At 41.6% G+C, this 10,476-nt stretch overlaps 2 protein-coding genes across 2 annotated transcripts; both read right to left on the bottom strand.

Moving 5' to 3' along the window:
* Positions 1-296: 296 nt before the first annotated feature.
* Positions 297-5,533, bottom strand: cnp (2',3'-cyclic nucleotide 3' phosphodiesterase). The gene is made up of 4 exons (XM_071467675.1): positions 5,396-5,533; positions 2,159-3,796; positions 1,897-2,024; positions 297-1,711 (listed from the first exon to the last, which is right to left on the bottom strand). The coding sequence occupies exons 2-4, from the start codon at positions 3,756-3,758 to the stop codon at positions 1,247-1,249; spliced, it is 2,193 nt and encodes a 730-aa protein (XP_071323776.1). The 5' UTR covers positions 3,759-3,796; positions 5,396-5,533; the 3' UTR covers positions 297-1,246.
* Positions 5,534-7,037: 1,504 nt separating this feature from the next.
* On the bottom strand, positions 7,038-10,307 carry odad4 (outer dynein arm docking complex subunit 4). Its single transcript, XM_071467703.1, has 11 exons — positions 10,090-10,307; positions 9,780-9,911; positions 9,446-9,599; positions 9,290-9,351; positions 8,858-9,008; positions 8,405-8,629; positions 8,114-8,321; positions 7,942-8,028; positions 7,591-7,787; positions 7,326-7,426; positions 7,038-7,220 (listed from the first exon to the last, which is right to left on the bottom strand). Exons 1-11 carry the CDS (start codon positions 10,213-10,215, stop codon positions 7,185-7,187), a joined length of 1,479 nt encoding a protein of 492 aa, XP_071323804.1. The 5' UTR covers positions 10,216-10,307; the 3' UTR covers positions 7,038-7,184.
* Positions 10,308-10,476: the final 169 nt, after the last annotated feature.

The following is a 10,476-nucleotide window of genomic DNA, read 5'->3' as shown; positions in this document are numbered from 1 at the left end:
CGGCACAACGTTTGAAAATACAGTATCTGCAGAGTCATGAAGGGTTTGTAATAAAGTGAATTCTGAAACACTGAAGGCAAAGCTACTTGAGGTTAGTAGACAGCACCTCACCACAAAGCCCATCACTGTTTTTTTAAACCAGTTAGTGATGAGTGCCCTCTGCTGGTTTATATAGTCAACTACAGGGGGACACTGTGAGAAATTTACCATGTGCAGATAAACCGCCCCAGATGTCAGCCTGCGTGCTCATCATCGAAGTGCATCACCAGTACTGAACACACAGCAAATGGCAGTACTGGAGCAAAGCATGTTCTTTTTTATTAAGTGTACAAAACAAGTGCAAAAATAGTGATTCATAAGAGCTACACAAAGTAGGAGTTGCCCTTCAAAAATTACAGTCACAGAGGATACAAGTCAAAATGCAATACATGAAGTGCTGTTCAAAGAGGATAAAAGGGATCGATGGTGCAGTCTTGCGCAGTAGAAAAGATTGCAAAACATGGACTTGGTTTCACAGCATGATAAGTACTAAGTGCAAGCTGCTGAAACAAATGCCAAATTCATCAGCATTCTCCCTTTCAAATTATGCACGGTGCAAAAGATTTTACAAGGAAGAACCTCTATAAATGACATCACCCTAATACACTTAATCAAATAGATAACTTTGGCCCATATGCTATTGTAACGATTACTTCCTAGGCTGCGCACACATGCACACTTGCACGGAAATGACAGCTTATCTTTTTAACTAAGCCAAAGTAAACACCAGACAAATATGTTGAAGAGGCAGAGCTACTGTTAGCAGGTCAGAAATGTGTTAATATGTTGCTACTGTTAACCTGGGATGCATGCAATGAGAGTACCTAGTTTATCATTCACATCTGAATACTGAGAAACACTGACATGTATAGAAGAGGACATCTAAGTTTTAGGTAACTGTGGAGCTGTGGGAAGAGGCTATACTACCTAAAACTGCAGCTAACAACACCTCAGCAAATAGCCAGGTACTGCAACTCTGGCACTGATATGTGAAACAAGATACTGAACGTTGACAACAACAAGCCTAACTGGACTGAAGGCATCTTGGGTTGTGGTGCAAATCAACAGTAAAAGGCACACAGCTTGTGGATTTAGGGTGGCTATTACTGAATCCCTAAACACTGCACAAACACACAAACCTTGCACAGAGTAAGCCTAAGTTTTAATTCCCCTGTCATCCCCGGCCACACATCCCCATATCTGCCATTTACAGTATGGCGCACTTTGGCTTCTTTTTCTTCTCGGGTTCTTTTTTGGTCGGCTCCAGCTCCTTGCGCGTATAGAAGCTGGAGAAGCAGGCTGGGGCGCAGATGGGCTCTCTGAGGCTGAGCAGCCACCTTCCCTCACCGTAGTAGGTCAGCGAGCCGAGCTCCATCTCCTCCACCAGCTCCCCCTGCTGGCCCTCCTGCTGCAGGGCTAGGATTCCCAGCAGATCAAGGCCTGTTTGAACTGGCTCGACACCCACCGCACACCCCAGAGTAACGTGGGCGCGGCTTCCCAGAGGCAGGGAGGCAGCTGCAGGGACAACAGACGCTGCCTCCTTTTCGGCATCGTCTGGCCACAGCAGAAGCTGCTCCTCAGTGAGGGACACTCTGGCACCGACGGTGCGAGGAGTGACAAAGAGAGCACTCAGAGACAGCTCGAATGTAGAACCGTACAAATCTTTGACAGCCTAGACAGCAGGGAAAAAAGGAAATATCACAAGATTCATTTTAATATGATATATGATAGGTTGTTATTGAGAAATGTCTACTCAACAATACAAGAAACAAATTGCCAAGTCATAAATTAACATGTGTATAAACATATGTAGCAATCAGATTGTATAAACAAATAATTAAAGGGCAGGTTTCTTACTGGCTTCAGCGCGTACTCTTTGGCACCTTCAGTTTTCCCATAGTCACAGAATTTTGTAGTGCAATGGAGAGTTCCTTTGGCTTCAAAGTATTGCTCCAGATCCACCTCTTTCTCCGCTTTACCAGTGACTGCAAACACAACGCAAGATCAGCTGCATCTTAGTCAAGCCAAAGACATGAGGGATTAGTCTGCTTAGATTTGATATGATGCATTCAGCTCTGTAACGAATGAAACAACCTTAAAAAAAAAAAAAAACACTCACAGTCTATCATGTGTTTCTTGAAGGCCTCCAAGGTGTCCAGCGTTTTAAGGAAGTCCATTGATGTGCACCTAACCTTGTCCTGGACAGAGGAGAGAAGAAACCAGCCAAAGTAAAGAGGAAGGGACATTTCCTCGAGGGGACCTTTCATGGCTTCCAGTTGGGCCTCCTCTAGTCCTCGCCTGCTCTTCTGCTTCAGCTGTGCTATATCCCTGCTCCATTCTGTTTGTGGTTCCAAGAAGACAGCGACAAGATGGTGCGCCTCAGCGATCTCCCCCAGGCGGGCCAGCCGATCCTGGGTGTGGTTGGTGTCGTCCACCACTATCAGCACAGAGGAAGCTGCTCCTGCGCTGCAGCAGGTCACCACAGCCTCATCCAGAGCCTTGTATCCCTCCGCAGATGATTCTGGATTCTCTGGCTTTACACCATAGTCATCGGCATGGAAGACAGAGCAGTGGTCTTTGTAGGCGTCAGCTATGGCACGCGCCAAGAAACTTTTACCACTTCCTGGAAGGCCTCTGAGGACAATGAGGGTGCGAGAGGAGCGCAGGGCGTCTTTGGTCGGCTCTCGTTCCAGGAGGGCAAAGGCCAGGGAGCCAGATGCAGGGACTGTATCTTCTTCCTTTTCAGGCTCAGCATCCTTCTGCTCAGACTTAACACCTTCACCTTCTGCTGCAGCCTCAGCTCCCTTCGGAGTATCAGACTCAGCCGGTTTTTCAGGTTCCACTTCTGTCTTGTCCTCAGCAGATTTCACATTTCCACTTTCAGCTGAATTCTCCTCCTTTGATGTCACAGCTTCTGTCGGCTTTTCAGTGGAAGCTTCTGCCACCAAAACCGTCTCTGCTGCTGCTGCTGCTTTTTCTGTACCTGCTGGTTTCTCCTCTACCCCCTCCTTTGTAGGCTCAGCTGCGACATCGTTTTCTGCTTCCCCCTCTTTGGCAACTTCTTCTGCCCCAGTATCCATGGTAGTCTGCAGTTCAGCTTCAGCCTCCGCTTGCTCTGACACCTTCTCTTCTTGGCTGGGTGGTTGCGTTTCTACCGGCTGGTGCAGTGTGGCTGGTTCAGGTAATGTTTGCTCTTGTAGTTCAGCTTCTGGAACCGATTCTGCCACTTTCTCTGGCTCTGGTACAGGGGCACTCTCTGCCAGAGGCGCTTGCATAGGCAAAGGTTCTGGGTCATTCTCTGGCACAGGCTGCTGTTCAGGCTGACTGTTTTCTGGTTCTGTGTCTAAAGCTGCAACTGGGTCAGAGATCTTTTTAGATGACTCATCTGGTTCTCGTGGTGCCACCACACCAGGCCCTGACTCCGTTTCAGATTTTTCATTGGGCAAGCTGTCGTCAATCTCTATTTCTGTTTTCTCCTCAGACAGTGTCACATTTTCTGTCACAATCAACTCTTCTGTTTCTTTTACGTTTATGACTTCTGTATCGTGACCATTTACTGCCAGCTGCTCAGTCTCTTCCCCAGCAGCTGGTGGCTTCTCAGGCTCTGTGGATTCCACTGGTGTCTCCAATTTTGACACAACCTCTTTTTCCATTACAGCCTCCTCTTGCTGTGGAGTCTCTGACGCATCTAAAACCTCGCCGGTCTTTTCAGTATCCATGTCTGGCTTACAGTCTGCCTTTATACACCACCATGTACCTTAAATGCATAATTAAAAAAAAAAAAAAAAAAGAGAAAAGTCTTCATCAGCCCAGTGACGACTGAATTAATAAAACCCTCACACATACAAGCTTTGACACCTTAAAGAGCAAATTATTTTTACTACTGAGCTGCACCAACACTCATCAAATTAAGGCATGAAAAGTTTGAATACTAGGTCCAAGGCTGGAGCAGGGCATTAGTCATATGCCAATTTATTTAGGATTCATATAATCATATATTTCTCTAAATCAAATATAATTGAAATTGAGTTAGATGACAAATTGTCCTATTATAAATGAAAAATAATATGTTTTTTTCCCCACAGGTCCAATTGAATAATATTTACAAGTGCAAGTAAACAGTGTGGAAGAAGTGTGACTATGCTCTTCAACACTTCCACTTGTGACTGCAATTTTTGCCCTTCTTGCCAGTTTTATCAGGATTGTGTCATAACGTCTCATACGGGAAGTTACTACATAATTTAACAAAGAGATTGGTATCGCAGGGGCTGAATCTTTTTTTTTTTTTTTTTTGGTGCAATAGGTGGACACAGTGTCGCATATAATCTAATCCTAAAAGGCCTGAAACAACCCTCAGCTTTAATGTTCATTTTTGTTCAGTAGGGCTGTGGTGCCCTTGTCCATATAGGATGGGTGGGGGCATACTGCTGGTACAACTTCATCAAATTTTTATTTCCATTTGTATGTTATGGAAATTAGGACACAAGTCCAGTAAAAGAGACACACAAGTATAACTGCAAAAAATGTGTTTTCAGACCTTGCACAGAAACTGTAACATCAGTGAACCTTGCCAGCAAACATAGACAAAGGATAGTTAAGAAAATGGAGCATCGCAGTTAAGTGTGGTTACATCATGGCACAGCGACCTCCACCGTGTGGCAGGATGGTTGTTTTTTTTTTTTTTTTAAACCAAATGTCAGTGTAAGGTTTGTCTGATTTGGCTGAACGCTGATTTAACAGATGTGCGAAACCTCACCGTGTCATGAGACAGAAGGGGAAGCTCTCACTCCCCCAACAAAGACAAACATGGCTCACACACACACACACACACACGCTAAATTAGTGAATATCAACACTTTCACATTCATTTATCTAAAATCTCATTGTTTTATTAGCGAGGCACAGCGAAAGTAAATGCGCAGTGAGTGAGAGGATGTTTTTTTTTGTTTTTTTTTTAAAGTAAATTTGGACTCAATGGATCACACATTAACTCAACCAAGAATATACATTTTTAAAATAACTATCCAAGGCCAAAGTGAGCTGAGATGGTTAAAACAAGAGACAAATGATAACGATGGGATGTTGCATGTCACTAAATGCACAGTGTAGCCAGGCGGGGAGTGGCGTGCACCTAATGCTAGCACGCCAGACAAAAACAATTTAGCCTGGCAGCCTGTTAAATTAGGATATAACCTCCGCAGCTACAGCGCCACGTCTTACCGAGTTTGCGCGTTTAAGAGGCGCAAACAAGTCACCGTGCGCTACTGGAGCAACTTATTCAGGAGTAAACAAAGATCGTGGACGAGTCGTAGCTGTACAGTATGAAGGGCTTTTGTCTGCTGAAATGCCAGCTTACCAGTCGCTGCAGTGGAGCTGTCGGCGGTGCCGCTGACCACGCGTTTCTCTCTGGATACAATGACAAGGCAATCCTTGGCACAGACACGCAGCCGCCGCACTCTTCAAGGAGAGGCGGAAAAAAACGGAAATTCCCGGGGACGCGCAACTGGGCGGGGCCACGGACACGCCCCTGAGACCGGAAGGAAGCCACTGGAGAAACATGTATATAAATAAATATATATAAATATACTTTTTTTTTTTTTTTTAAATAAAATAAAATAAAATAAGAAAAGAAAATTCAGTTTTATACCTCTGCAAAATGTATCTAAATCCTATACTTTTTTTCATTAACAGTTTAAAATTGTATTTTTTTTTAAAAAAGAACATGAATACAACATTAAAACTATAAGCTACAAAAAAATTAAATAAAGTCACTATTTATTTATTTTTTGGTGGGGGGGTATTTGCCTTATTTATGTTTGGTATAATTAATTTATCTTATATTTTTTGTCTTCATTTCTGAATGTATTTCTGTGTACAATAAAGAGATATTTTTATTTTATTTTTACACGAGTTGGAATTTTTCAGTTCATACCGCAAAATATTCAGTGTCAACAAAAACACAGCTGGTGCACAGACACACAGAAGGTGTGTTAGTCACTTTATCTGTGATGCCATTCCTATTCCATAAAGTAGGCCTCACAGACAGAAAGTTATGAGACTACTTTGCATATATGCAAGGCAATGTAACAGTGACATTTCTTCAACTTTTATGTAGAGTTCAGTTCAGGAAAATAACCACATTTTATTTGGAAGGTGCATAATTATACATTCCTAATCAAGATTGCAGACAAAGGAGGGGGGGGCATCAAAAAGCAGACACTGATCATAAGCTGTAATTCTACTGTCTCTGATCTACACACAAAGATTGCTCTTGTTCGTGTCAACCTTGCAGGAAGCAGTCATGCATGCCTGGTGATAGATATAGTAGAGGTGTGACAACGGGAAGTACTCTGCAGCAAGTACAGATCCGCGTGGGGAACTTTAACTTCACAGAGGCCAGAGGGGCTTTGTGGTAAAATTCCCCTGTATTTTGTTTATCATGTGACACATTTTCTAGATAATAGCTAGTGCAGTTTTCCCATATAACTTTGACATAAACACAGCCTCACAAACAGATTTGGACTGTAATTAAAAATATTTACAGATCTGAAAATAACATAATTCATTCTCTAGAAGTAATTCAGCAAAATCAAATTGCTTGACTGATTACAGAAAGACACTCTTTCTGGTTCCAGTTCCCCAGGTAGATTCTAAAGCAGGATGAAGACTAGACCTGGGGCTTTTGAGTACTTCCCCATATAAATATTTTTACTTCTCAGACAACAGTATACCTTTGTACAATTCACTATTGTCTGTAACAAAAGACCATTGCTCCCCATAAGACCTTCAGAGTTTGATCAGCGCGATCCAGTGCCCGGTTTATATTTGTGTTTCATACTGGTCTTCATATTTTAACCTTTGAAAAGAGTAAGCAGACACTGGGTCTTATTCATCAGCCAATTTCTTTACAAATTCTTATTGAAAACACACAAACATCTCAAATTCAAATACAAATACATTCAAAAGCTTTTAAGTACATGTTAAAATACTGACATTCTATACATTTTGAGCACAGCTGTTTTAAGGATCTCATCAAAATCAGTTGCCAATCTGAGGAATATCACTTTAATAGAACTTGTTTTGATGACTGGTTGTTCTCCTCACTCTTATTTTCAGGCTGCACTCAGTCTTGACTGGATACTTCCTCATTGTGATAGGTGTTGTTTTGCTTCATCAAGAGCCTGAAAGTAAGAATTATAAATGTCAGCCTTTAAAAATATCTTAAAATGGAAATCAGAGGATGAGAAATGGAAACAGATGACAACAGATGACAGATGAGTGGGAACCTTCTGAATAGCATTCGTGGCAAAGTCGTCTCCTTGCAGTTTAGCATGGGTCAATGCTCTGTCAAAGCTGGTGACACTGGATTCAAAGTTTCCAAGTTTCACTGATATCAAACAGAGGAGAAATTACTATGAAAGATCATGTCACTAGTTTGTAGAGTGACAACAGCATTACAGGACTAGAGTTCAAAAAGTAAAATATCAAGCAAAGAAGTTTATCATAATTTCTAATATAAAGTGATGAAGATAAAGAATAAAGATAAAGTACTTTCTGATTGTGCCACCAACACATTGGCATTTATCTGCCATTTCCCATCAGCTATTTCATCAGCTGCAGCAACTGAACGGACGCCATAGTCTCGGGCTTCTTTGTAGCGATTAAGCTCCAGGTAACACCAACCAATCTCATGGAACAACCAGGTCTTCTCCAAACCACCACGGACCAGAGGAATCTTCTTTTCCCAGCTGAATTGTTAACACATAGAGAATAAAGTGAAATAACTATAAAGTCAGAAATAAACTAATCTTGCATAGTCACTTCTCGATGTAAAATAATGCTTAGGTGTGACTAGAAAAGATCACCACCAAAACAGCATTTTTTTTTAATAAAATCACTTACAACTCAATGGCCTTTGTGAACTGTCCAGTTCGGGCATACACTCTGCCAATGTTGTCCAGTGCCCTGGACATTGCTTCTGGGAGTTTGCTGTTGATAAGAAAGATAACTGAACATCTGATCTATTGTTATACTATACTTTCTCTTCTTTTGTGTCATTTCTTCTGGTTCTCACCACTGTTTTGCCAACTCCAAGTCTTTTTGATGATGGTCTAATGCTTTGTCCATATTTCCCAGGTCAATCAGAGCATTCCCGATGCAACTGTGCAGGCTGCCCAAAACCTCTTTTTTATTGGGTATCTCTTTCTCTGACCATCCCTGCACTGTCTTCATGACTCCTTTTGCCTTCTTGAGACCACCCTCTGCATTTCCAGATGTCAACTCTAAGACAGCAAACATAAAGTCAGCATTTTTAGGCTAAAAAGAAAAGCACCAGGCTACAAGTTCAACCAAAAATCTGATTTACCTGCATCAATGTCATCCAGGCTCTTCAGTAGAAACTGAGCAGGTTCAGAGAGTGCACTGGAATGGAGCTTGCTACATTTTTGTTGCATGAGCTTACGGTCCCTTTCCCGTGCACAGATAGGTTTCTCTGGGTTCCACAACTCGGTGCAAGTGTCAAGGTATGTCAGGCAGCTCTGAATGACGTCCTGCAGTCTCTCCCCGCTCCTCGTCTTGCCTTTCACTAAATCTGCAGATCATTGTGTAACAGTTATATATCAGTCTATTAAAATTCATCATTTAGATGCGTTTAAATAAAGATATTGAACAGTACGGAAAAGTAGAGAAACTAATAGTTAACATTTGCACCCACAGTGAAAGCAAATTTAATTTAATCCCTATTTAATCAGATAGACTCAAATGAAAGATGTACAGAAAAAAAGCATAGTCAGAAAAGGTTATATAAATAACATAGTACCTTCATCTTTCAGCAGGTTTTCTAGATATTTCTTGTCACTGTAAAACTCTCCCAGCAGTTGTCTGGTTGTCTTTTCATTCTTGGGGGTCTTCTGGGTCTGCTGTTTTCTCTCCTTTGTTAGATGCTGAATAGCAGTAATTGGCTGTACCCTCTTTATTAGTGAGTCATTCAGAAACATAATGTGCTTCAGAAGGGAGGTCAGGGTGAACATTACATATAGAAAATTCTAAAGTCTGTGATAACCCATTAGTTAGAGAAGTGATCCAGGGTAAGAAACAACTACTGTTCAGAATTTTCTTATTTTATTTTCCTTTTTCTGCTGCACTAGAACTGCTTGGTGGCTGTATGCATGCAGTTACACTTAGAACAGAGTTCTGCCTCCAAGCATGCATGTTAAATATTGGATTACTGAAGGGGAAGTGAAAGACTCACCTCCTCATCTTTTTGGAGAAATGATAGGTCTCCCTTAATCTCCAGTTTTACAGAGGAAGGGCCTGTAATGATTTAGATTATAAGTGTTAGTTGCGAGGAGGATATTCATACCCTGTGATGACAACTGAAGTCACAAAATTGTGTTAAATTACTTACAGCCAACAGAGTTTTCTATGGCTTCCTGTGCTTTTTGGATACCTAGTCTAAACTCCTGTACTTGTGGGCGTAGCTTTTGTCCTCTATGGTAAAACACCAATGCAAATTCAAATTCTCCCATGCAGTATAAAGCTTCTGCCTTCTGGTACAATCCCTGAAAAACATGATAAAATAAATGTATAAATGCTCACAGGCTTCACTAAATTCTCTTATATTTACAATAGGGTGCTGGCTCGAGGGCTGTGATTTAAATAGTATAAGTTCAGCAGTTTATCTATTTTTGCCTGGACCGTGGAGAGTACAGTCATAAATATTTCCACAGCCTGCTGTTTACCTCGAAAAATGTCTTGTCTTCCTTGAGAGAAGCCTCTGCATCTTTTAAAGCGTTTTCAGATTGCCCCATCTTCAGGTAACACTTGGCCCGGCCAACAAAGCAGTTCTTTTCATCAGGCTTTAAAGTCAGTGCCTAAACAAAGACCAAAAACATGGCATTCGTACATACATTTCAGAGTTGCATTGACAACACTGAATATGCGTTGCAAATAAAAACAAATCCTGCGGTTATCACCATGAGATAATGAGCTTCAGTTAGGACAACATGCTATGCTACAGGTTAGCTAGGTAACTAGTTACTTCGTACTTACCGTTGTGAAGCTGTCTATAGCCTTCTTATACTCTCCTTTAATGAAAAGCCATTCCCCGTCGGCCATTAAAGTGGAGAATACGTTCTTTGGCTTTTGACCGTCGTCGTCTCCATCTTTTTCTGACATTTTCAGTCACTTTAAACTTGTTTTTCCGACGAACTCTCACAAAAACAAACTGAACTCCGAGGTACCTCCGGTATCCTAGCAACCACGCCAACAAACTAGAGGCAGCGTGACCCCGCCCTCTGCTGGCCGCTTAATGTAACACAAGAATAATCAGTGAAAATGTGACTTCTGTATGTGTTAATCACCTTATTATTAAATGTTGTTAATTTTAATATGATTGTAAATACTGATACCATTCCACTAAAATGAAATGAAACAAGC

Source organism: Trachinotus anak, unplaced genomic scaffold (genome assembly GCF_046630095.1).
Source record: "Trachinotus anak isolate AG129_WGS33_773 ecotype Australia unplaced genomic scaffold, CSIRO_AGI_Tana_v1 ptg000003l, whole genome shotgun sequence".
Classification (NCBI taxonomy): Eukaryota; Metazoa; Chordata; class Actinopteri; order Carangiformes; family Carangidae; genus Trachinotus; species Trachinotus anak.
The sequence above is the reverse complement of the archived record's forward strand: the minus strand, read 5'-3'. Positions and strand labels throughout refer to the sequence as shown.